Genomic DNA, 26,780 nt, shown 5'->3' with positions numbered 1-26,780 from the left:
TACTTAATTATTATTTACAAACCATTAAATATTATTTTATTGTTATTCACAAACTATTTCACTAGATAATTTGATATACTTTTAATATCTAAATGGTAAATCTCGGAAGTCCAGTACAATCCAATCTACTTTAAACGTGCACGCAAGACTTCAGTAGCAGCCGAGATGAGGGGGTACTTGTGACACATATTTTCGGTCGGGACACATTTTATTTTGGGATGTTAAATACCATTGGCCCCAGCAAACCATTGTCATTTTATTTTGAATGACAATTATATTTGATCGTCTTTCTCCAAGGAAGATGCTAAACATAGCCATCTTCATGCACCACCTCCTCCACCTCGCATATCTGCCTTCCAGAAGGGGTGCTGCAATTATCAGCAACGGCGTGGACAACTTGGTCATGCAGTGACAAAAAGCTCAATCTGTGCTCCAACCGCGACAATAACAATTTACTGGACCCAGGGCAAAATAAAAACACCAATTTCCATCGTCTTCCTCCAAGGAAGTTTCAGCTCATCACACCTTCGCCAGAATACATTTATAAGCCTCGCATCAGCGAATACCACATCTCATTAGCTTTTACCAGCCGAAATGCATCAACAGTCTTTGTCGTGATAAAATAACCCATCAACATGAATATTATCATGAATCTACAAATATCATTATCATAAAAAACATCAGAAAGAAAATCAGTGAACCACAAACATCAAGAAAACCATATCAAACCCAGCAACAAGACCAACATGAACCTCTATCATAACCAGAAAGGAATAAGGAAGGAGAAAAAAGAAAATGAAATAAAACTGAAGAGGAAAGGAAATAGAAACGAACATCAAGCACAAAACCAGTGCACCAATTGAATATTGAAATTCAAATATAAAATAAATTGATGCCAAACAACCCACCAGAAGAGATCCATGCTAAAAGAACAACTCTCAGTCGTCATAACATCCTACAGAATATGCACCCAACTTGGCAGTAAATAGGTCCATTTTTAACAAAAGTAAATATTCTCCACTTCCTCAACCATCTTCCCTAAAGATGGCTATGTGGCCATAAAATCATAGGATCTCGAAGGCATTCTAAAACTAGGTAAAAAAGATCTTTAACGGCTTAAGGATTACATATAGGGAGGTGTTCCGTTTTCGGCAAATTATAGAATTACCATAAATAGTGCAACCAGTTCTAAATTTGTTTTCAAGAATTTTGCAACAAGGAAAGGGTTCTCTTTTCCACATACTTCCAATCATAACCTTCACAGTTTGTTGTCAGTTTTGGATGCAAAGATTAGAATCCATGAATTTTACATTTACTATACCTCTCTTTTCCACATACTACCAATCATAATCTTTAGCAGTGAGTAAAATGTGCATTAATTTTCAGATGCACCTTGAATTCCATAGATAAAGATAAACCCCTACCTACATTAACAATTGATGTGATGGGTATCTTAAATATACAGGAAGTATGATAGAGAAGAAGAAAGTCTAAAACAATGTGGGTAAACATGGTGAAGAAGGGTACGACAAACAGAGATAAGGCATAATATATGATATTGGATAACATATCACAAGCTCAATTAGTTGAAAAATGGTCAATAAAATCAACCTCAATTTAATTAAGACAAAGGCTTAATTGAGTTAATTATTATTACATAACTGAAAGGACACCTAAATGAAACTGATGTGAAACGTGGAAATATCATTCCCAACCACTTTGCGTACGTAACAGTGGAAATAACAAAATACTTTTCTTGATGGAGAAGATGATCAGAAACATTTTGAACCTAATTCCAAGTAACCACTCCTATGTGTGCACAATATATAAATGAGGTGCCCTTGTGACTGCAAGTGCATACTACAAACAGTGGAAATTTGATACAGTAAATAGTCTCTCATGCATGCTAGATAAAGGCACATCTTATGCTCAAGACGGTTACTAAGGAGGTGTTGTTAGTATTCAGGGAACAAATCAAACTGTGGTGGCAACAAATAAATTCAAGGATTTTCTTTTTAATTTGAAGAGGGCCCACTTATGTGCTTCACTCATATAGTAAGATTGATTGAGAAGGTAGTCAGAAATACCTCAACAGAACCACCACGTTGCCTCTTCAATTGCGCAAAGACAGGTTTCTCTCCATTTGCTTCTCAAGGTTTCCATTTGCCTGCCCATTAATCTGTCAGTTAGATGGCTTTAGAAAATCTTCTGAACTAACTTGACCACTTTCACCTTGACCTAACTTAACAGCACTCCCATTACTTCCAAGTGATGCATTCACCATCATTTGTTGCTCATTTCTCTCGTATGATTCCAAACCTTCTGTTGAGTTTCAGTTCTTTGGGGGCATTTCTGTCGGTAGCCTGGAAAATTTATTTTCTTGGGACCTTTTTTCCCTGTTGTTACCCACATTCTGATCTGGTTCCTTACATTCATTCTTTTTAGAACTGTTTCCATTTACATCTCTTATCTCAATATTCTCTGAATTCTCTTTTATGAGATCCTCCAAAATTCCAGCAAGTGAACTTTCAGAACTGAACCATCCTCATCTAAATTTTAGATTTGACACCGCCCCTTTCTGGAGTGGTGCCAAAACTATTGGTTTCAGGGATCTCCCACCACTCCACATCCTTAAATTTAGATATAACTGCCCCTTGCTTATCATCCAAGCTGCATTGCTTGGCATCATCTACAGAATCAGAAATTGACTTATATTTCTTTTTTCTTGTAATTGCTTCAACCTCTTCAATGTGACAGAACAACCAAAACTTGGCCTTCTGGAAGTACCATTTTCTTTAAATTATTCTCAAGTTCGTAGGGCATTGATTCCAATTGGGGACATCCAATGGTATTTATAAAAGATCCAGAATCCATCCCACTTGCTTTTCTTATCAGGTTTCCCAATAAAAGACTCATTTCCTTGCGCAAGAAATTACAAATTTTCTTGCTCTTTTTTGTGCCTTCACATCTTACATTTGATTATGGGGCCGCATCCTTTGCTGTTTCCTTCTTGAAAATTTTAGGCCATGTTGGGATGTGAAAAGTTTTCAATTTTATATTATTTGTTACAAAATATTGCAGATTTGTTGTTCTGGGAGTTTTGTGAAAGAGCTGGAGCTGGTTGAAAATATGTTTAGGATGAGAAAGATTTCATACGTCGTTTTAGTGTGAAATTGGTAGGGTCAATAAAAATGGTGGAGAAGAGAATTTTTGCGAGATGCACTTTTTTGGGTTCAGTGGAAGAGGCATTGCTCAGACTCCTTAAAGCATTCTATCAACTAACATTAACCTGTAAGTCAAGAAAGAGAAAATTAACCAAATCTAAGAAGCTGACTTTGATCGGAACATATAAAGACCATGAACATAAATAGTTACGCTTTCGTACCTTGAGACATTCATCGTCGCTGGAATCTTGGGAAAAACTTACTTAAGGGAGTTTCTGGTACAGGTATCAGTTTTCCAATAACAGCTAGGGGCCAACTGAGAGAGAGAGAGAGAGAGAGTTAGTTCTGTCAGCCATAAGGGGAAAACGTAGAGATAAGGTCTTTAATCTATAATCAGACAGCCTATGTTTTCACATGGACAAGTCTTTCAAAGTTTTTGGTTAGACCTTCCAATTCTGCTAATGATCATCAAGCAAAAAAAATTCACTTTGAGGGCAAAGTTCCCAAACAAACAGAGGTTGAGATTCAAGACGCTCAAAAACATCTTGGAAGTACTACCTCTTAACTATTCATACCATAACAAACTGACCTCATAAAACCAATAACAATGGAGATCAGCCACTTTGACCAGCTCAACTTTACTGTTGAGGAAAACTTCCCAAGAAACTCAATGATAATCACCTAAAGAACAGCAACAAATACTTAGTCCAAGCAAGATAGTAAAGCATAACCAGCAAATAAAAATATCATACAAATCTCACCTGAAGCACAACCGTTAATCCAACTATTCCTATAAAAAGATAGTTTTTAGTAATTCCTTTGAATACATTAAATTCATCCGGCTTCCGAGCATTAAATTCATTGAAAACCTGCAGTTGGACCAATCATGTCATTCATGTGCTTAAATGTTAAAAGATAACGTCATGACATAGCAACATGCCACCCAAAGTTTATCAGTAAAAAAGAACAAGTTCACCATCCCCTGGGAGTGAGATCAGCTTAGCCAGTAAAATTTAAAGGCATAAACGAATCATACTGGAAAACTACCATGCATAACAATGAAAAAAAGTCTAGACAGTTTTCCCAAACAAGTAAAATTGCTAAAAGTACTTGATTGGATTGCGAATGGAGTTTTGGCAGAAGCACAGCACTGTGCCATCAATACCCTAAGAAGCTTTCAATGACCTGTACGGTATTCACGTAATGCAAGTATGCATTACGTAATGCACAGCTTCACAGGCTAGTCAGTGGCAACTAACTTCTGACTTCAAGCTTGTGTAAAAGAATAGAGAGAGAGAGAGAGAGAGAGAGAGAGAGAGAGAGAGAGAGAGAGAGAGAGAGAGAGAGGAGGAGGAGGAGGAGGAGGAGGAGGAGGAGGAGGAGGAGGAGATATACACAAAATAAGAAAAGGAATTACAAGAGCAGCCTTTTCCTTAGCAACAAAAGAACTATTTTTATTTATAAAGAAAGATTTGATCAACATCTGTCTGATCACTTCAAATGAAGCATGAAAGACTTTTAAACGCATGAGGAAGAACTTCACCTAGGAAGGCAAGAGTGAATCCATCTCATCTCACTTCTCTAAAAGACCAGATCCAGTCAGCCACGAAGTCTAATGATAATGTTGTTTTAAATAAATTTAAGTACCAAAAAATATATAAAGATCAAACAATCAAAGTAAGAGAAATTAAATTATTTAAATTTCTTTCCCTATTAATTTCACGTGTTAAAACTTACCTGACAGAAAACAAAGGAATTGAATATTAAAGTGTTCTTCACTTTGTTGGCATGCTCCATTGTGTCACCCTTCAAATTCAGCACACTCCTACCTCCGAAATGGAGAACAAGCAGGATGGTCACTTGATATAGAGCCTACAATTTCCCAACCACCATTATCGACGGCATACATCACTGACAGCTGAAACACACTGCTAATGAACTACAGACCACAAAAGAAACATGAAAAGCCTTGTACCTGTATCAGCAAGTTCCTCCACATGATATTTGTTATAAGAGACTCTCTGGGAAACACACAAGTCATCAGTATATTTCACAAAACTATCAAAGAAGCAAGCACAAGATACTCAATCTAATTATTTTCAGATACAAGTTCAAGATACAGGAGCCATGCCGGACAAGGAAAATTTGACAGGCTCTGAATGAAGTTGATAGAGAAAAGAAAGGATAGAAAAGGGAGCACAATTCCAGGCCGGTCTTAAAAAGCTGTTGGTCAATATGACCACTATAGAAGTTTGATCTATCATTTTCCTGAGTTCTTAGGCTATGCCTTCAACGTTTTTTTAAAAATATTTGATTATTAATAAAACCTTATTTGATATACCATCGAGAACTAGTTAGTGAACTTCTAGATGAATTGAGTACATAAATTAAATGACATTACAGCATCAACATCCATTCCCACTTCCAAGGAAAGCATAGCTTTTCAAAGATGGCCAGATCAGCATAGCATGAGACTCAATTGAGATAAAATACTGGGTAAAATCTGTTTTGAAGTAAACCAGAATAGAATAAAAGCCCCCATAATTGAAAATTTGAGTATATAACTTAAATGACATTACAACATCGAAATTCTTTCCCACTCCCAAGGAAAGCATAGCTTTTCCAAGATGGCCAGATCAGCATAGCATGATGCTTAAAATTGAGAAAAAGTACTGGGTAAATCTGTTTTGAAGAAAACCAGAATAAAATAAAAGCTCCCATAATCGAAAAATTACTACCTTCGACCAATTGGTGGCCTCTGCATCAGGTGATCAGTTGGTGGTTCTGTAGCCAATGCTAGAGCTCCAAGAGTATCCATGATAAGATTAACCCAGAGAAGCTATACAAAGAGCAAAGAATGTCAAGCCATCAGTATTGTACACAACCAATGTGCAGAGAGAGAGGAAGAGAGAGAGAGAGAGCAAACCTGGACAGCATTTAGTGGGACATCACCAGAGGAAACAGCTGCCACAACATTTATAATTAGAGCTGCTACGTTCACTGTAAGTTGGAACTGAATGAATTTCTGAATATTTGCATATACAGATCGGCCCCACCTGACAACCTACATTAGTAGGAAGAAAAAAATAATAATTCTCCTCTTAAAAATAAAAAAGGCAAAATTGATTATATAGCGACCAGGATAATCTCAAATACATGCATGCCAAATAAGTAGGGTCACAGATTAGGGTCCCTGTCAATGCAATTGTGTCTTTAGCAACAAACATAAGAGAATCTTTCAGATTAATTAGAAGAACCTTCTATAAGAAGAAAAGTCAGTGACTACAAACACAAACTAAAGCAACATCATTTACCCTAAAGAGGCACTAGAGGACAAGACATACCTTCACAACAGAAGCAAAATTGTCATCCAAGATAATGATATCGGAGCTCTCTTTAGCAACCTCTGTGCCAGCAATACCCATTGCAAGACCAATGTCTGCCTGAACTCCAAAATAATTGAACAGTGAACACCAATCAAGACTAACAAAATAGAAAATTGTGTTCTAGAAAATAAAAAGGAGATTATTTCATTTCTAATAAATTTCAAAGTTTACAGGCAAGACAACAAGACTCAAACCAGCAGGTACAGGTTTTACAGCCAAATCACCATCGCATGATGGAAACAGCCACCTGGATCCACAATTAGTTTATTCCACTCCCATAGTCAACATGATCAAAGTTTCAAAGGATCCCTTTTCTCCTTCATTGAAGAAAAAGCACATTTAAACAAGGCATTTTGAGGATAGGGAACCACTCAAGCAGACAGCATTGAATGGTCTATGCCACAGCAGTATCAACATATGTACGATCAATTAGATTCACTACAGGCTTCATCACATGTATCTTAACACTACAGACTTCATCACATGTATCTTAACACTACAGACTTCATCACATGTATGTTAAAACTACAGACGACACTACAAGTAGGAAAAACTAAAGCAAAGGACATGGCCAAACTTATGACTCCATAAAACAAAAAGAAAAGAAAAGAAAATAAGAAGAGATAAAGGAAATAGGAAAATTAGTTGTCAAACCTCATGTAGAGCAGGAGCATCATTAGTGCCATCCCCAGTTACAGCAACTACATGTCCTTTCCTTCTCAATGCTTGCACGAGCAAAAGCTTGTCATTGGGAGACGACCGTCCCATCACCTATATATTGGACAAGAAAGGTTCTTTCTATCAGTTTTCCCACAAGAATTTAATTAGTCATTGTAAACATAAAAAAGAATTTAATCTAGTGATTATGCAAATGTAGCAGATCGTACAGATATCTTCTCTGCAATTTCTTCTCTTTGGGTATCTGAATAGTCACGAAATGTTTTTCCTTCAATGAGATTTGGTTCGGTAGCATCTGCATCCAAACCCAGTATTCCAGATTCCAAGGCAATTGCTTTCGCAGTTTGAACATTATCACCAGTGACCATCCGCACCTACAGGTCAGGAAAAAAAAAAATTGTTCACACAGTGTACTGCAATAATCAACAGTTATCAAGAAAATGAAGACCAAAAACAGCACCAAGCGTTGGAAAAAAAAGAAAAAGAAAAAAATCTTTCAATGAACCACTTTAAAAGTAAGCAACAAAAAAAATAATTTGATAGATAAAACTAGAGTAGTCTCACATATTTTCTGCTACAGAAATCCTTAGACCAGAATTTTAACCTATTTATATGAAGCATTGCCATTGTTTTAGAAGGTAAGGTAATGTATCATAATAATACATATGGATAGTATTATGAGAAACCATTGTGTATAAAAATACCTCTAGATAAATAAAAACACTATATGAACCGAAACTGAGAACCTGAGGATTTCATACAAACAATGTGCTCAGACATAGTGCAAGTATTCTATACGTAATTATTTCAATATGTGAACTAAATTTATCAAATTCCACTAAATCCCACATTAAAAAAACAACAAAAATAATCAAGCGAAAAATTCCTGTAGAAGGTAATACGAGATTTGTAAAAAGAGAGTGAATGAATTAGAATTCAAGTCATCAATGTAGATGTCGGTATAAGGGTTTGGTACTACAATCCAATTAGAGTTCGAACTAAGTAGGATTTGCAGTCCAAATGGGGGCTGTAATGCGGTAAAACTATCATCTAACTATTAGTGGGGTGTTTGCAGATCCAACGAGGTGATTGGGAATTAGGGGTTGAATTATGGAAGAATGTTCAAGGAAACTGAGGCCTCGTTTGGATAGTGACATGAGATGAGATGTGACTAGTAGTGGAATGGTTTGTGAATAGTGGTAAAATGGTTTGAATTAATATGTTTTATGGGTTTTGAGAAATGAGAGAGAAAAAGTTGAATAAAAATATTATAGAGTTAAAATATTATTAGAATATAATTTTTTGATATTAGTTTTTTTTTTTTTTTGGATTTGAAAAAGTTGAATTGTTTTTTGTATTTTGTTTGGAAGTTTGACAAAGTTGTAATGATTAGGTAATGATTAGACAAAAAAGTTGAAGATTTGAAATTGAAAAGTATTTGTGTTTTTGGTGTTTGGATATTGAGATGAGATGGGATGCAAATCACAATATGAGATGAGATGGGATGAGTTAGTAGGACTTTGCCATAGGCCTGAAAGAAATTTTCTTGACACATCAGATATGAGATGGAGAATGGAAACAAGATAAAGGAATGGGATAGTGTATGGTGCGACAGTAAGCCTCTCAAATGGGCTTCCTCAGATGCTGAATACAGCTAGGGAGAAGAACACATCGGTGGCAGACAACTCACATCTATCCAATGACTCCCCCCTGAATCGGAAGTGGAGCTTGTTTGAGTGCCATAAGATTAAGAGGTAGACTAATTCATCTCCTTGTATGCTAAGCTGTATTCTCTTCAACTAAGACTGGGTGGGGTAGACACGATGCATAGGAGTTTATCAAAGAGGTAATGTCATGGCCTCTAAAAACAGCACTACTTTCCATGGAAGACGATTTGGAAGAGAGAGGCTCCCTTGAGCGCCGCTTTCTTTGCTTGGATGGCAATACATGGTCTTGGACAAGATACAAAAGCATCATGTCACGATGGTCAAATAGTGTTGTATGTGTATGAGAATTGGGAAATCTGTTTATTATTTCTTACCGCATCATGAGTTAGCAAGAACTTTATGGAATTTTCAGAGTTAGCACAGCAACATTATGGAAGACGATTCCGATTTACTTGAGGTGGTGGATATGAAAGGAAGTACCAATGCTCCCCCTTTAGCATTACCAAGTTATATATTATGGGCACTGCCAATTTATTGCATATTTTCTTTACAGAGGAATAAACTTGCTTGCCCCAAGACGAATGATTTCACCTGCAAGCAATATCACAAGAAACTGACACATGCATTTCTTTTATAACATTGAAGATCCCAAATGACAATGAAATGCAACATATTTATCCCACACTAGGACTCTAAAGATTGGCAATGATAGTGTCAACTACAGGATCGATTGCAGAAACGGACCTTCAACAAGTAGTACTTGGGTTGCACCCTAGTGCTTATCAATACGTTTTTTTTTTTTTTTTTTTTTTTTAAAGAAAAAAATCACCAGCAACTAAAAGTTTAGAACTCAAAAGGTACCTTAACACCAGCATTTTGGCATAATCGCACAGCATCTTTGACACCGGGCCGACAAGGATCCTGCATTACATTGTCTACATGAGTGAAAAAACCAAGACAAGATTAACTTTCAAAAAATGATGCCAGAGTGAAATTTTCTCCAGAAATATCAGATAATGACCCAAAGGCAAGCCCTTTAAGTAGACATACCTAAGTGTCAAGATCATTGTTGGACTTTGAACATTAAGAGCACCACAATAAAGCAATGCAGCCAAATTACATAAATGTATTACACAGAAGGGAAGAGATGAAATAAATATAGATACGAATTCTACAAAATTGATATTAACGCAACTCCTCAAGGCAGAGTGCAAAGCCTGTGAGTGGGAATAACAACAAATTGGCATGCCTATATCTCATCCAATGTCTCCGACCATACAATCCCGATAATGATATAGAATGTGTCTTTTTGCTCCATGTACCCACCCAGTGGATCCTGAACTAAAAACCAGCCCCTCACCCATCATTATAGGGGAGAAGGTGCCAATGGATCTAAAGCCAATTGGCCAAGAAGGATGTAAAACTATGAAAAGAAACAATTATGTAAAATCAAGAAGAAACTGCAACCAAATTCATTAGAGAAATAATGCACAAGGCCAAATGATGTCAAAATCTAGAAACTACAACCAAATACAGACATTATAACTCTCTCAATATGAATCTATATTGAATTTCTGAGGAAATTCTACCTTGATACCTACAATAGCCAGCAGTACAAGATCATTCTCAGGCAACGCCCACTGAGCTAGTTGTTCTTCATCAGATGGAACCTCCTCTGATTCATATGATCTATATGCAATGGCAACACAACGCAAGCTACCAGTGGCCATGTTTTCAATAGCATTTTTAAAAAACATCATCTGCAAAACAAATCGAATTTAACTAAAATACTTTGACTACAAGCATACATGCAGGTTTTGCATTCTAGCACAGAATATACACTAAGAAAAGCAAAAGTATTATTATATCTGTAGATAAAACTCTTAGAAACATTTCTTTCAAGATATACATATTATAACATGCCAGGACAATACCAAGCTGGTAAAAGAAAAAAGGGAAAGAGACACAAAGGTAAAACCCAGTTAACTACTAAAATACAAACTGTACTTGAAAAGCTATTACACTGTCATACCTTATCTTCATCCATCATTACCACCCGATCAGTTGCATCAATATACATTGTGCATGATGCCAAAACTATTTCAGCTGCCCCCTTCCAGTGAATATGAACTTGACCATCAGGCTGAAAATATGGCAAAGAAAATTAATAACATTTCATTGAATATACGAAACACAGTATATCTAGACTTCTTTCTGAACCTCCTAACAAAGATTCCTGACTCTCAAAAATTAAGGACCAAGAAAGTAGTTTTACTGGTTCAGCTGTATGAAGCAATCACTCTTTTATTGAGAAAATAACAATGAAAGCAAAAAAATAAATGTCAAGGGAATTACTCACCTAGCCTAGATGCAATAAAGGTCAATAAATATTAATAATATAAATCAGCTACATAAAATTTGATTCTATTCAATATGAAACAAACTTAAAATTATACAGTTGATTTAACAAAACTAAACATCTTAAAATTCTTGCTACTGAAGTGAAATCCAAACTCTAGCAACCAAAATATTTTATCACGCAGGCAGCAATACATGTGGTGCATTAGTGCAGTTCAAACAAGAGATATTTGATCCAGTTTCTGCCTTGATTTCTCTCAGCATCATAACCTTGACCTTTCAAGGTAATAACTCCGACGTTGAGACAAAACCAATCTGCAAATCCTTAAATCTACTCACCCATAAATTCAAACCCCAAAGTCAGAGATAAGAATAAAGGAAGATTAAGGAAAGCAACAACAGAAAGATTCCAAGCTTTACTTCCCGGTAAAGAAATTCTGAGTCTCAAAAATGACATCAAAACTAGAAATAGAAAGATCACTTTCTAGTGATACCATCACCATTGAGATTGCAATACTTCTATGATCACTAGACACAAAGGACTGTGCATTCACATTACCAGCTGAAGCGCAATGCCACCTCGTTTTTTCTCTGAGTTGAATGGGAAGACATGAATAACTGAAGATTCAGATCTGACAGCCTCGAAATTCATCCCCAGCTGTGAAGAAAGAGACCAGTTTTGTTAGTCTAAGATAAATAAATTTACCTGAGAACTGGAAAATGGTGTGCGGTTAGAAAATGTACCTTGACTCCCCAAAAAAGAAGGGCCTTTTCTGTTGGCGATCCAGAAACCTCCACTTCACCACCACCCTGCAGGGAACCAGCAACAGAATCATCATACTGTGTGCTGATTGCTACTTGTTTTTCCAGGATAATTTATCAAGAAAAAGCATACCTCAGGCATATACACACTGCCAGTTGTGTTCTGTGCAATGCCTTCAATAAGTAAAGTGGAAAGCATGGGAGAAAACTGTGACTTATCAGAAGGATCAATTTTTTTCTCACCAACATAAGCCTCAACCACAGTCATCTATCAATAAAAGGAAATGTCACAATTAAAAAAATGCATAACTGAAAGAAAAAGAAAAGTGATAACTCCCCCTCCTCCAAAAAAACAAAAGTGGGGAACAAGGAAAGAAGGATCTAGTTGAGCTTTTTTCCCCAAAACATCCAGCTAGCACTCAGAGTAGTTCCCTACCATCAGGCCCACACAACATTATGTGCACTCCCAACATCTACAATTAACTATCAGCCAAAACAAGCATACCAATAATTCACCTGATTTAAAGTTAAGGTTCCGGTCTTATCACTGCAAATAGTTGTGGCAGAGCCCATGGTCTCACATGCAGAGAGCCTTCGCACCTGCAGCATAACTTCGGTTATGAACAGTATACTTCCAATCGCACAACAGGCATGTGTGTGTGCCTCAGCGTCTGTGAGTAAGGTCTCCCATAAGCACAAGGATGGAAAATCCCCAACATTACATACCAGGGCCTTGTCTGCCATCATTTTTCTCATGGAATAGGCAAGGCTGTATCATAGTAAAAACAAATAATAAGTCCGTGGTAACATATGGGAACATTGAAAAATTAAAACATTTTCAGCCACACAATCAATAATAATGTCTAAGATGATAAACAAGAAATAAGTAGCCAAGACTGTGGGAATACATGTATAAGAATTACACTCCTGCCAGAAAATAAATGGGTTTAAAATTAGAATATTTGACCATTTAATATCCCAAGTAACAGCCTAAAGGAACTTTAAGAATATTTTTATGTTATTTTATTTTACAAAAACGTTCATCATTTTCCAACTCCGATATATAAGTATATACATTCCAATATGCACATCGATATGGTTTGCACTAATAAGAAATTTGAAGCAGCACCATCTGCAAGTTAATGGGAAAGTAGGCTTAGAATATCTCAACTGCTTGAGCCACGGAGAAATTGGTGATGTTGGTAATAACAATCTGAGCTATATATAAATTGAAGGTAATACAAGAACTACGGAAAGAAAATAATAAAATGAAAGGACATGGATTGACATGTAGGAGAGATTAAGAAGGTCAAGAATTTGAACAAAATTATATATCAGGCCAGGCAAACTTACGTTAAGGTAACAGCCAAGGGAAGCCCTTCGGGTACTGCAACTACTACTATGGTGACCTACAAGATTTCAACAAAGGTAATGGGAAAATAAAATTCTCCACACAATAATAAATATATATCTACATACAGAGAAACACATACAGCAACAGTAGCAATTTTAATGGCAGCATCAATGGCATCACTAGCTTTTGTTTTGCCTGCTATAAACTGAGGATGTCCAACTGAGTTTTTGGTATGGCCAGTAAAATATCTGTATATATTCAATTTATGAGGTCATCCACAATAATTCACTATCAGAGAGAGAGAGAGAGAGAGAGAGCAGTCCCAAGTTTAATTTACCTGACCAAAAGAACAATCAAGACAGAGACAGCTACTGAAAGTCCAACTATACCAATGAGAGTTGCAACCCCATTTAGGCGTACCTAAAACAAATGATTTAAAAGTAAACATAATGTGCAAAATATGAGTTTCAAGAGAAAACATCGAAAAGATAGCAGACCTGCAATGGTGTCTCTTCACCAGTGTCTTCTGAAATACTAGACATGAGCAATCCCCACTCAGTATTCATCCCAACACTAGTCACCTAGTACATAAACAAATAAAAGCAACATATATAACATGGGTATACCACAAAGCAAGTTGGCTCAATGTGAGAGTCTAACCATATATAAAAGGTTTCAAATACATGTATAGATTCATAAAGAAAAGTGGTTTCCATCTCCAGCAAGAGAAAGGTAAACCCTAAAAAGAACAGCATTTTTTATAAAAGTGAAAACAATCATTTATGAAATATAAAGACATCAAAATAACTGATCCATATATGAAAATTATACACTTATGCTTTCAGGGGATAAAAATAAACTCCAACATAACGTTTTTTTTTTCAAAACAAGCTTCCCTTTTCCCGAAAATTGTTTAATCTAGGCAATTGCATCAATGTTTCATATCCCACTATCTTTTATATGGTACTAATAGATATTAGAATATATATAAGATATACTTGCTAAAAAAGCTAAGAAAATCCTATATTACCAGCATGGTGCCACTACCATCTGCAATTTTGCAGCCAGACATCAGAAACGGATTTCTGGAATCCTTGTGAGCCTGGAAAAAAGTTCACTCTTCAAAAAAGAAAAAAGAAATATTAATTGATAAATTAAAACGAAAAGACGGGTAGGAATGCTCACAATCTTGCTCTCTCCAGTCATACTTGATTCATCAACTGCGAGAGAATGACCAGAAATTAAAATTCCATCGGCAGGGACCTGCAGAAAGATTTAGAAGGTCAAGTCAACTTTAAATAACAATGGTAATATATTATTTTTTATTGGTAAAAACAAAATTTTACTGAATAAAGTAATTAGGCAAAGCCCAAGTACACAGGAAGTACACAAAGAGAACACCTAGTTACAAGTTAGGAGCTAGATATGAATACAAGAGAATCATGAAAACTAGCCCCATTGGGGACAATAACAGAAGCCCAAAGGAATAGGGTGTGAAAGAAGAAACATCTAAAATCATCCAAAGAGCGTTCCCGATTTTCAAAGCTCCAACGAAATATATATATAATAAGAACAACAAAAAAGAAACATGTACCTGATTACCAATGTTAAGAGGTACAACATCACCAACAACAATGTCATATATAGATATCTCAATTCTTCTGCCACCTCTAATAACCTATAAAGTGAATCTTCAAATAAAAATTCTAAGACAAAATAACCAAGCAATGTGAAAATGAAAAAGAGAAGAATAAAGCACATAAAGCCATAAAGTATACCTCCATATGGATATTTCTTTTCTCCTGATTTAAATTTTGGAACTGAAGAGATTGTTTGTAATCACTTATAGCTGTATAAGAAAGAATTACAAAGACAATGGGCCAGAACTTAAAATAATGCAAATAAAGGAGACCACAATGACACAATTCTTAAATCCCTCCGAGTTGTAAAGAATAAATAAATGACATTTCACAATCAGGTTGAGAATTAAAGATTCATAGAGAATTTCAGATACAGTACATCAAAGTAGAACAGACTAAGATTTAAATACTTAATTATAACAGCTCTCAGGCATTCAGGTAATAACTTTTACTTAAGAAATTATACATAGAGCAATATTGCACATGAGGGAATTTATAACATGCCATAAAAATAAAGCTCTCAAATAAACGATACACGACCAGGTAAGTAAAATGTGCATATGTCAACAAATACTACTTAAATATTTACCCTTTTTTTGGCCAACAAGATCTTAAAAAGCTCAATGCATGGCGTCGGATTAGTTCTTTTATCAGCTATATTTATCCTAGGCCCATGATTACAAAGATAATTACACGGCTTTCAGGTCCTCTTGTTTATACTTGTAAAAAAAAAAAAAGTACTCTTGTTTGCATGTCCCTACCAAGATCTTGTCCAAAAATAAGGAATAATGTCTAAAAACAATAAAGAAGAAATAATAATAAAACTCCGTACAGTTGAGCAAACTACGGGTGTAACAATACACCATATCTAAGTTACTCACAAAAAATAGAACAATCGTTGAAGGAAATAAAACTTTGATCAAACATTTAATTCAATACCTGTAACAACAATGACAAGAATAACTGCAAAAGCTATACTTCCTCCATCATACCACCCTTCCTTGATACCCTATAGTACAAAAAATGAAGAATAAGGCATAATGTCATGAGATAAGCAAAAAGATCTTGTCTCAGATATTTTAAGAGAAAAGCAGTGTAAGAACACAAGGTTAAGAGAGAAAGGAAAGCAAATCTGAAATAAAATCAAACCAGAAAGTGAATCTCACTAACAAACAGTGATCAAAACCACAACAGATATAGCCAGAAGCACTGAAAATGACTCTTTATCTATTCAGACTTTAGCAGAGGGGCACAACCCGTGGGTACAGAAGGAAAAGTAGAACAGCAATAGGCAGGAAGGATGGCTTCTGCACTACTATTCTGCCTCCACACCTCTTGTTGTCGGAACAAAATCTCATCCTCAGTGACATATAACCTAAATCTTACAAACTATCGAGAACGTGGGTTAAAGTGAAAGCCATAGGATTCAACTTGTAATAGGCTACTAGTACTACTTTACAAGATTCTTATGACAGGAGAATGAAAGAAAACCACATCCTCAGTTGGCTATATAAGGAATGACACTAAAATTTTATTAGGAAAAAAAAAAGCGTAAGGGGCCTTACTCATGTACACTGAGAAAATACGTAGGAAAACACCTAGCTAAGAAGGGAAAAGAGAACAAGAGAATCACAAAAGAAGAAACTTAGTATTGTCATGGACTGTTAACAATTCATACAAAGACTTGACCATAGAGGTTTTCAGCTCTGGTAGCGTTCTCTCATGGCCTTCAAAATTGCGGGCACTGTGTGCAGTCCAAATGCACCACGTTAAGCACATAAGAGCCATACCAAATATCTATGTTCGAATTGTCTCCCAGTTTACCTCCCCAAAGCGCCAATAACTCCACCACTCTGCAGAATCGCCTACTCAATTTCAAGAAGGTGATGAAAAATAGATGCCCACAAAGCCCTAGTCGAATTACAATGAGCAACAAATTGTTGATAGTTTCCCCACCCTTCTTGCACATAGAACGCCAATCCTTGACCATAAGATGCCTCTCTTCCTTAAGTTTTCCATGGTCAAGATCTTATCTTGAGCCGTTGTCTATACAAAGAAAGCTATCCACGTTATAATTCAAATTTTTAGATCATCATCACATGTGACTGGAGCATTTGTCCAACTTAATGAGTCAAACGTCAATTTCAGTGTCTTGCCACATTGTAGTCACATGGCATAAAGATGTATTTTGTCTCCAAAGCCAATCATGCATAGCCAACTCTTAGCTTTTGTAAAAAAACATTTGATTTCTTCATAAGCAAAAGAGGATGTGGCTCAAATAAAATGATGTCTTTTATCAAAACAAAGGCTATTTCCTTGCAATGAAAGAAGATCATCGTAAGTAATACACTAGTCACATTCTACAGCAATACAAGAACCAGAAGGCATAAGGTATCATGCCCCCTGCCCAAGCTCACCTCAGTCTTTATACCCAGAACCAAAGAGGCCACCGCAGCTATCATCAATATAATCAGTGTGAGGTCTTGCCAAGATTCCCAGAGAAACATCTAGGAGAAACAGCAATAAAAAAGAATAAGTAAATAGAGTAGTTCATTCTCTCATCTTCAACCAAGGAAAAGAAAATACTATTAATAAAACAAATGTGTTATTAACGATCAAATTTGCAATTAAATTTACCCAAAAACTCCTCCCTTTTTTCAGAGGAATTTTGTTCGATCCAAATGCAGCACTCCTCTTCAGTAAATCAGGATCATCTCCTTGAATCCCCTTCTCTAAGTTTGTTTTTAACAAATTTGATAGCCCATTAACCTGATGAAAAGGTAGGGAAGTATATAATAGGTTAAAAATTATACATACTGTTTACAAATAATACATAAATCAGAGAAAGGAAAGATAATTTGAAGGAAAACTTGCCCCCCCATATTCCTGGTGCAAAGCTAAAACATCGTGATTTCTTGTTAACAAAGCAAGTTGTTCTTGTCCAATTGCAAAATCGCCAGTGGGGGGTGGAGGTGGTCTCAGCGTTTCTGTTAGTTGAACGCAGCACACAAATCATCATGTTAACATTTTTAAATCAACTATCCATGCCACAAGAATGCAATTAAAAAGTCGTGATGTATTCCACAAATCACAGTATTAAAAAAAGGTACTTACAAAATGATAAAATAACATCATGGCATAAAACACACCCATAAATTTCAAAGAATGTGTTTTTTCAAAAAAGTACTAGAAAACTAAATTAATAGAAAATGTAAGAGGTATAGCCCAAGTACACAGGATTAGAGCAACAACTAATTAAAAAAGTTCAGAGAACATGTCAAGCATAGATGTTAGCTGAACATAAACTTGAGCAAGGGCATACGATCGGCTGCAAGCCAACAAACAAAACATCTTAAACCAGCATGGGAAAGAAGATGTATTGGACTAATGTACCCTACAACAAAAACCAACAGAATCAAAGTAGTTAAAACCAAACCTTCATTAAATATTATAGGTCAGATTAAATATAGGGTAATGATGCACCTACAACTATTTTACAACTCAATTTACAACTAATGGATGTAATTGTGTCACTTCATTAAAAATAATTTCAAGTATACAGAACTACCCTCTATGCAGAAATTTAACAATGCTTGTGAGTAATAGGTTATGAGTTGGTGAATATTTAAAAGGAAAAGAAGAAAGAAGAAGTATAAAACAGCTGAGAAAAAAACTGCATTGCGGTATCAGACATGAAAATATAATATTTTATGTGACAGTACAGCTCAAACACACAAAAAAAAATGCATTGAAGATTCATGTCCACAAGCACAAATCACATAACAACAGAGCGAGATAGTTCTAAAACCCAGAATGACATGGAAATGATCTTCACAAGAAAGAACAGATGCAGAAGTACCATTTTTTTTTGCCCCAGCTGCCTTGAAACGATATGCAGCCTAACATTTCCAATTTCATGAATTAGAAAATACATTCAAGCTATAAAGAGTGCACAAGAAACTTTTTTTCTTTTTGTTAAGTCATCAGAGTGCCCAAAAAATCAGGTACAAGAAAGAATGTTACTTGTATGGCTTGAACATGCGCTTTGTAAGTCCTTATACTTTGCTTCCTCTCTGCTTCCCTGTTCAAGTCCAAGGTGTAACGAAATCGACGAGAGGCATTTAACACGAATGCCGCTTGCTACATATGACAAAGTTGAGATAAGCCAAACATTATAAGCAGCCTTATCTTCAAAATTACAACATAGTGACTCAAGTAACAGAAACAATATTCACTATAACGGCCACTGAACATTACATAACATTAGAAATGCAGTGTTATACTTGTCATTATGCTGAACATAGTAAGATTACATGATGAAATTAATGCTGCACTTATTTTGACGTCAAATATTTACAAATTTCAATATTTGGTGTGGACAAAATATGTCGGTCAATAGTAATTGATTGCAAAGTGAAGTTTAAATGTTTGATCTCTTCATTCTTTAATTGCTTGTACTCTTTCAGATTGAGAGGAGGTGGTGATGATAAACTTTGTTGGATTCTTTTCATAGGACAGACATTCTAGGTCAAATCCTTCTACAATGGGCTCTTCCCTCGAGTTGGCTATTCTATTCCTTGGAAGAATATTTATAGAAAACTTATAAAAATAAAAATAAAAACTATTTAGAGAAATAGGGCACCTTTGAGGGTCACATTTTTTGCCTGGACAACAAGTTTAGGGAAGATTTCAAAGTTGGATAACCTCATAAAGAGGCATTTTGAAGTAAAAGATTGAAACTGTGTGTAAGCAGCGTGGTGAAAGTATTGATCATCTTTTGCTTCACTCTGAAATGGCTAGGAATTTATGGGCATTGATTTAAGAACCATGCCCTGAAAATGGTGGGTTTGTTAGCTTTTGGCCAAGTCCATTTGGTAGTCGTAGCAAATTAGAGATGTGGAGGATGGTCCCTTTGTGGTTGATGGGGTGTATTTGGCGGGAACATAATACACGACCAATTGAAGATTTCAAACGACAATGTTTGAATTAAGAACCATTATGTTTAATTCTCTATATATTTGGAAGGTTATGCACAGCAGCTCCTGTTCTCTAGTTTTATAATTCTAACGAAATTTTGTTCTTAAACACCACCTCGACAGTTGAAAGAAATAGAAACGCAGAACAAAAAGATCAAGAACCCACCAAAGCAGAAAACATAGTCAAAACATCTTGAAGAACAGACAATTCAGGGAGAACTAAATGAAAAGTAAAAACAGAGAGAAAGAGAGGATTGAAAAGGGAAACGTACCCTCCAGCGGCGGAGACGCTCGATTGAGGCATTCTTGGTGCTGGTAATATCGAAAGGATCCGAAGACGATTCATCGCCACCGTTCATGCCGACACCGGAGCGGCTTGGTCCGGCCTCCATATCGTTGTCGCGCCGATGGCGCGGCGAATTGTGGAAGAAACTCATTTCTGTCGCAGGAGAGATGACACCGTCACACTCTAATTCCCTCTCTTCTCAACACGCATAGAAAAAACAAAATCAACAAACGATCCCTCTCACAGAATCTCAAGTTGTCGCTTCAACACAATCCAATTAAAACTCCTCCTTTCGGACATTCGCTTTCAAAAACTCTTCTCTCAGATTTATTTTTTCTGCCTCTTTTCTCTATTAACTACATCTTTACAAACGTTCTTGTTTCCCGGGGGAGAAAACTCCTCAGAATTCCTCACTATCTTGCTCACAAGAAATGAATATTTCAGCAGTCAGACTTTATATTTCAGCAAAGGGCCAATAAAAAAACTTACGTCAGCTTTGAGCCACATCACACCACGTGAGTTCAAAAAAAAAAAAAATATATATATATATATATATGTAGAGAGTGCGGCTAATGTATGCACTCAAAAAATGTTCTGAATAGGTGTCTCGAAAATCGCATTTTTTTTTATGTATTTAATTATTATAAATATTTTTAAAAAATAAAAAATTTACAATATTATTTAAAAATACTTTGTTAATTATTAAGATAAAAAATAAAATAAAAAATAATTGGGGACACATTTTGAATCTGAATTCGGGACTCAAAATATTTCTCTTCAAAATATGGAGAACTATACCATTTATTGCAAAGAATGGTATTGATTATTCTAATTCTTATTATTTTTTTATTAAATAATTAAAAATTATTTATTATATTTTTTCTATATCTATCATCTAATATTATATTATATTAAAAAATAAATAATGAATAAATTTTTTTTTATTGCAGATGATTGATAAGTTTTTTAAGGGGTATCAGGTATATTTACGTAGAGGCCCAGTGAACGTACATGAATATCAAACTCCACGTCATGACTTCTATTTAATTACCATCGATCTTGGGCTATCTCTAACACAAAAATGTCATTAAATGGTGCAAATTAAAGCGCTCCCTTCCCTTTTGAGGCAGTACTAAAGATTGGAAGCTGGAGCATACTACTTAATAGCAAACAAATTATGCCTGAATTTATATCGATATTTTTTTTTTTTTTTTGAATTTTATATGAATAAAGAAATAGTTAATATAAAATGATGAAAAGTGAGGGGAAAAAAAAAAAAGGAAAATGAGTTTTGAGAAAATCTGCATAAATTCAGTAGTCATATTGATCATTACGCGGTTAAGTAGCTAGCAGTTCTACGAGTACCCAAAACATAACTTTTTATAGGAAAACTATCGATCCAAGGTGATCTATCCTATTCGATCGGCATGTACAACGTTGAACATTACTAGGATCGAAGATCTCCCGCAGCTCATAATTTCTATGTCCACCGTTAAAGGGAGATCAGAAACATGGGTTTGATCTGGTAATGGAACTCATGACGACTAGACATTAATAGAACTGATAATTATCTTCTTTGGAAATTAGCTGATTAGAGCAACACACATAAAAAAACAAAATCCAGAAAAAGACGTACCAAGAGATTTCAGATGCTTGAATTGATTATCTTCGATCGTTGGTAAAAAAAGACGACTTAGTAAAACCCCTGCATCAGAAAATATCTCATAATTAAGATCAAAGTTCTTCCTCTTTAGCAATCCAGCATGCATGCATGTATATTATATATTCTTCATCATGAAAATTGATCTCATGCTCAAGATATATATATATATATATATATTTGCAAAAATCCAATATAGCTAGCTACCTAGTTACTGCTCTTAAATGGGAGGTAGTCGATGTAAATGATCGGAAAACCATGAGTGCATGCACCCATATATATATGATCTTAAAATGCTCGCATTAAAGAAAGAAATTAATTAAAGTTTGCTGACAATATTGCAAAAAGAAGGAGATTCACACGGAACTTACACGCACAAGAAATTATATATATATACCGTACTAGCTAGAATAGATGGAATTGGATATTAGTGTCGGCCCGATCGACATATTTTGTCACCAACATAAATATTAATTCCCGCGAAAAGAATAATACGTACTTAATGACCACGTTCAAGTATTTTGCTTTTCTATTTGGTGCCGATCGATCGACAAGACTTAGTTTAGAACAGGGAAGGGAATTAAAGGTTACTGCTGCTCGATCGCACATCCGCAGAGGTTAGAACGTACAATGAGCTGTTTCGAGCCGCGCGCACCTTATAACGCCTCGCGAAAAACCATATTATATAGAGTACTACAGGAACCAGCTGAGACCTAATTCGGAAAAAGTAAAAGATGGAGAACGTACGAAAGATATCATGCCTTTAGTCCCATGTTAAAGCGTTTCTAACACTCTCTATTCTTTTTATTTGAATACTTTTATTGGATGAGGTTCAAGCAAGGAATAGATCAGAAGCAATAGGCCGTTGAAATCACTATCGTCAACACGATCATCACTTTTTTTTTTTTTTTTAGATAACTATTTAGATAAAATGGAAATAAATTGTTGATCTTAATGCGCAGTTGAAGGTGAGACGTTTTCTAATTAATTACTGTCAATGAAAAATAATATAACAAACTGAGTTTTTCTATCACTCCCTGATCTCTCCAGCTTGTATCTCTTATTTAAGAAGAAGAAGATCACGATCTCAGTCATGTCTCTTGTCTTCTATTTTAAATGAGCTTTCTTTTATTCGATGGCTTTACGCTTTAACGTGCAAGTTTTTTTGACCGGTAATGTTCTGAGCATCGATGTCCTTTAATGAATACATGATCTTTTAAAAGCATCAAGCTAGCTTGCGATGCATGCATGCAGCGTCCTTGCCTATTGGCTGCGCGCTCTTTCTAGGATATATTCAAAGACCAAGATATATATAATATAGATCAAGCCCACAGATTCTACCTATCAGAGATAATGCGAAACTTCTCCGTCCTTGTGTGTTTTCCTCAATAAAGAAATTATGAACAGCTTCGACGCTTTAAAGCCATGTATATGTGTGTGTAGTAAATATAACGTCCTATATATATATATATATATATATATATATATATATTATATGCATGCCTGGACAGGATCGCAGTACTGCATTCACATCTGCATAGGTTTCGGACAGAAAGCAAACCAACTTAATATAAATCCACATTATCTAGGTTTCGGACATCTCACATCTGTATAAACAAGAGCACAGTGTAAACTATGCCTGAACTGAAAGAGTACTGCTAATTCCTTCTCCACATAAAAAGCAAATTAAAGAGGCTATGCATGACTCGATCGGTATTAACTTCAAAGTGATCAGATCATTTTCATTGTTCGAAAGAAGCAAAAGAGCATGCTCACGATTGTTGCCCGTCATTTTTGCTTACGGAAGTATAATAGAAGGAAAAAATAATTAGGAAGAAAATTACGGCTCCTTTTGAGTGAAAGTGTGAGTATCTCAAATATTAATAAACTGTTTGTAAATAATAATGAAATAGTTTTAAAATATATTCAAACAGTTGTATTTTCAAATCCGAATACTTCGATTCGTTGAAAGGAAAACAACTAAATACTTTTCCTCGGTGAAAAAAAGTAGGTAACATTCGTTTCAAAAACCAGATAATATATAGCAAAAGAAAAAGTGACTTGGAAGAACCTAAGCATGCATTGACTGTATAGCAAAAGCAAAAGCGTGAATGGCGCCTTTGATCTCGCTCGAGCTCCTAATTAAAGTACTTTAGGTAGCTTGTTTGGCATGATCAGGGCAACCTTTTTCCAACTAATCGACCCCTTTACAGTTTATATAACTTTGACGTCCGAATTAATTAAATGAATATTTAGGCATTACAAAATAAATCAACGAGGATTTAAGAAAAAGTTAAAGTCACATTTTAGATTTATATTCTAAATGATTAACAAAATTATAGTTTTGGAGGACAACAATTTTTCCCTCGCAGAAATTATATATAATACAATCTGTATCTATATTTTTTACGCGATTATATAACAATATGTATTAACATATCAGTTATTGATACGTTGAAATACGTAAATAAAATAGAATAAGATTTCTTATGACCAAAAAAATCTCTTTCCTTGGCAAATTATATAAGTCAGTACTGTACGTCATATTCTTATCTTCTTAAAACTGAACATCGATCCTGTCGACCACGCCGGCTAGGAAAGTTCATGGCAATTTACATATTCTTATCTTTTGAGAAAAGCTTACATATTCTTATATATCTTATCCCATTCTTTGCCTTTAGTTCAAAGCTAGCGTTACGTATTAAACGGGGAGATTTGGTATATTGCACACATTTTTTTAAAGTAGCTATATATATGGTGAGTATCTCCCAACTAGCAACAAATACTCTCTCTATATAGTATCTCCTCTTATCTTTATTTCAGTTTACGTATTTACGTGGCATGACTCATATTATACAAACTCAATTACAAATTACTATGAAAAATTAAAATGGGATGAATATCTAACTAATAATATATAACATTTTCCTTTATCTGATATTTATTATTTCTTAATTTTCATCGATTCCATTTCATCTAATGGAATATTATTGGCATTAATATACTGTTTTCATGAGAAAAATAGATATATGAAGTGATTCTTATAATATTTATTGTTGTCTCTATAAGATTTTTAAATATGAAATGTTTTGCATGTATGACTCATTTAATTTTAGTTTGAAATTTTCTTTAATTAATTTTTCTATCCAAGCACTTTCTTATTGTTTTTACAATATTTCGAAATATGTTTATCACGTACAGGCATTAATCCTCTGTTAAAGGTGAGAGCAATCAATAAACCTTGAACAATCCGTCTCTTTTTAAAAAAGAAAAAGAAAAAGAAATCAGTATTTTACGTATGTTTGAAAACTTTATTAGTGTTTGAAATATGTTTAAATGAAAAATGAAACGTTTTTGGACACCTGAAAGAGAGATAATTGGGCGACGCATTGGCTTTCCAATAGTACGGTGGTCTTTATCATTTTTGTTTTTTTGACTGGTCTTTATCTTTAGGAAAATGCTGATCTTCCCGTTGGAGCTCCGCTGGGCCGGCTCCGTTGGGATTTTTTATTTTTTATTTCTTTTTACTTAGTGATTAATGAAGTATTTTTTAATAATGTTCTAAATTTTTTATTTTTTTAAAAAAAAATTAAAAGTATTAAAAAAATACATGTGAAAAAAAATAAAAAAATAAAAATCTAAAATACACAGAGCCCCAACGGTAGCCATAGAGCCACCCTTATCTTTATGTCATATGTATACAGACCCCGTACTTTATCTACCTTTCCCACGCTTGCTTTGAGTTTGATCCTGTTCATATGACCGAAGTTATTGGCCGTTTCACGCATATATGTGGTCATGTATTTTATTTGTACATAATCATATGTTTGTTTAGTACTGTTAAGTTTTCTTTTCTGTTCAGCTTTATTTATTTATTTATTTTTGGTTGTGCAGGTTTTAACTTCGTTAAACACACGTATATCCACAAATATATATCCAGCTTGGAAAAACAATCTTCGTGCAAAATAATAAACGAAACACGAAAAATTCAGTACTACTCTCTAAATTACTTGCAGTAACGACGTTAAAAAACCTCCATCTTGATTCTTCTTTCTTTTAGGTAGTGATGTTCAATCAAAAGATCGTCAGGACGAACTTAATTATAAATCTGTAGTAGTGAATACGATTGATTTTATTCTTCTCCAAGCATTTAGAGATCAGATGCCAGGGAAACTGGCTAGGAGGTTGAAGGTGGAGATCATCAGCTAACATGCCAGAATGCAAAAAGGGATACACACACACACACATATATTTACTTAAAATAATGCAAATTAATAAAGATGCTTACCTTGACAAGAACGAAAAGTAGGAAAGCTCGAAGGAAAGAGATATATCCAGCTGATCTGCAATTATATATCAAAGAAACTGGTCGAATCTACGTACGTACAAGTCTAGTGGTAGCTGCATACCCGGCGGCGCCCCGGAATTGAGAGATTATCGACTTCAATAATCTAATTAAGAAGTACGCGCGTGCTGTCAAAATCATTCATGTTCGTCGAGAGATCGATCGACTATCGAGGAATAAGAACAAGATATAATATAGCATGCATGTATATCTAGCAATATTCACAGATTGCAAAAGCATATATATATATATATATATATATATATATATATATATATTATCAGAGCTAGCAGATTCGAATACGTACGTACGTAAATCCCGGCCCATACAACGAGCTTCATCTGTTTATAATACGGCCCCTTGAAACGGATCAATAACTTACAACATCATCTGAATATATAAACTCATGACGATGAAGAAGTTTCATTTTGTGAATTGATGTATAATGCATACATGATAATATATTATATATATGCATATATCATGCAGTTTTTTTTTTTAAAT

General features: G+C 35.0%; 1 protein-coding gene across 3 annotated transcripts; it reads right to left on the bottom strand.

Moving 5' to 3' along the window:
* Nucleotides 1-62: 62 nt before the first annotated feature.
* Nucleotides 63-26,740, bottom strand: LOC121261099 (calcium-transporting ATPase 10, plasma membrane-type-like). 3 transcript variants are annotated; one of them, XM_041163278.1, is made up of 39 exons: nt 26,584-26,740; nt 26,220-26,382; nt 23,385-23,387; nt 21,908-21,976; nt 20,258-20,424; nt 19,033-19,149; nt 18,869-18,908; nt 17,884-17,996; nt 17,647-17,778; nt 17,427-17,516; nt 15,949-16,018; nt 15,148-15,218; nt 14,964-15,047; nt 14,555-14,632; nt 14,400-14,471; nt 13,867-13,950; nt 13,707-13,789; nt 13,509-13,617; nt 13,369-13,424; nt 12,742-12,784; nt 12,532-12,615; nt 12,149-12,283; nt 11,998-12,063; nt 11,813-11,911; nt 10,928-11,038; nt 10,493-10,655; nt 9,757-9,830; nt 7,438-7,602; nt 7,205-7,321; nt 6,509-6,607; nt 6,091-6,228; nt 5,903-6,003; nt 5,140-5,185; nt 4,902-5,036; nt 3,926-4,033; nt 3,740-3,845; nt 3,386-3,480; nt 2,088-3,289; nt 63-653 (listed from the first exon to the last, which is right to left on the bottom strand). In XM_041163278.1, exons 5-37 carry the CDS (start codon nt 20,420-20,422, stop codon nt 3,470-3,472), a joined length of 3,165 nt encoding a protein of 1,054 aa, XP_041019212.1. In that variant the 5' UTR covers nt 20,423-20,424; nt 21,908-21,976; nt 23,385-23,387; nt 26,220-26,382; nt 26,584-26,740; the 3' UTR covers nt 63-653; nt 2,088-3,289; nt 3,386-3,469. The 3 variants fall into 3 exon arrangements, with proteins under 3 accessions (XP_041019212.1, XP_041019211.1, XP_041019210.1); XM_041163277.1 differs by having other exon boundaries at nt 3,754-3,845; nt 9,757-9,816; nt 10,485-10,655; nt 26,584-26,739; XM_041163276.1 differs by having other exon boundaries at nt 3,754-3,845; nt 26,584-26,739.
* Nucleotides 26,741-26,780: the final 40 nt, after the last annotated feature.

Source organism: Juglans microcarpa x Juglans regia, chromosome 4D (assembly GCF_004785595.1).
Source record: "Juglans microcarpa x Juglans regia isolate MS1-56 chromosome 4D, Jm3101_v1.0, whole genome shotgun sequence".
NCBI classification, from domain to species: Eukaryota; Viridiplantae; Streptophyta; class Magnoliopsida; order Fagales; family Juglandaceae; genus Juglans; species Juglans microcarpa x Juglans regia.
The sequence above is the reverse complement of the archived record's forward strand: the minus strand, read 5'-3'. Positions and strand labels throughout refer to the sequence as shown.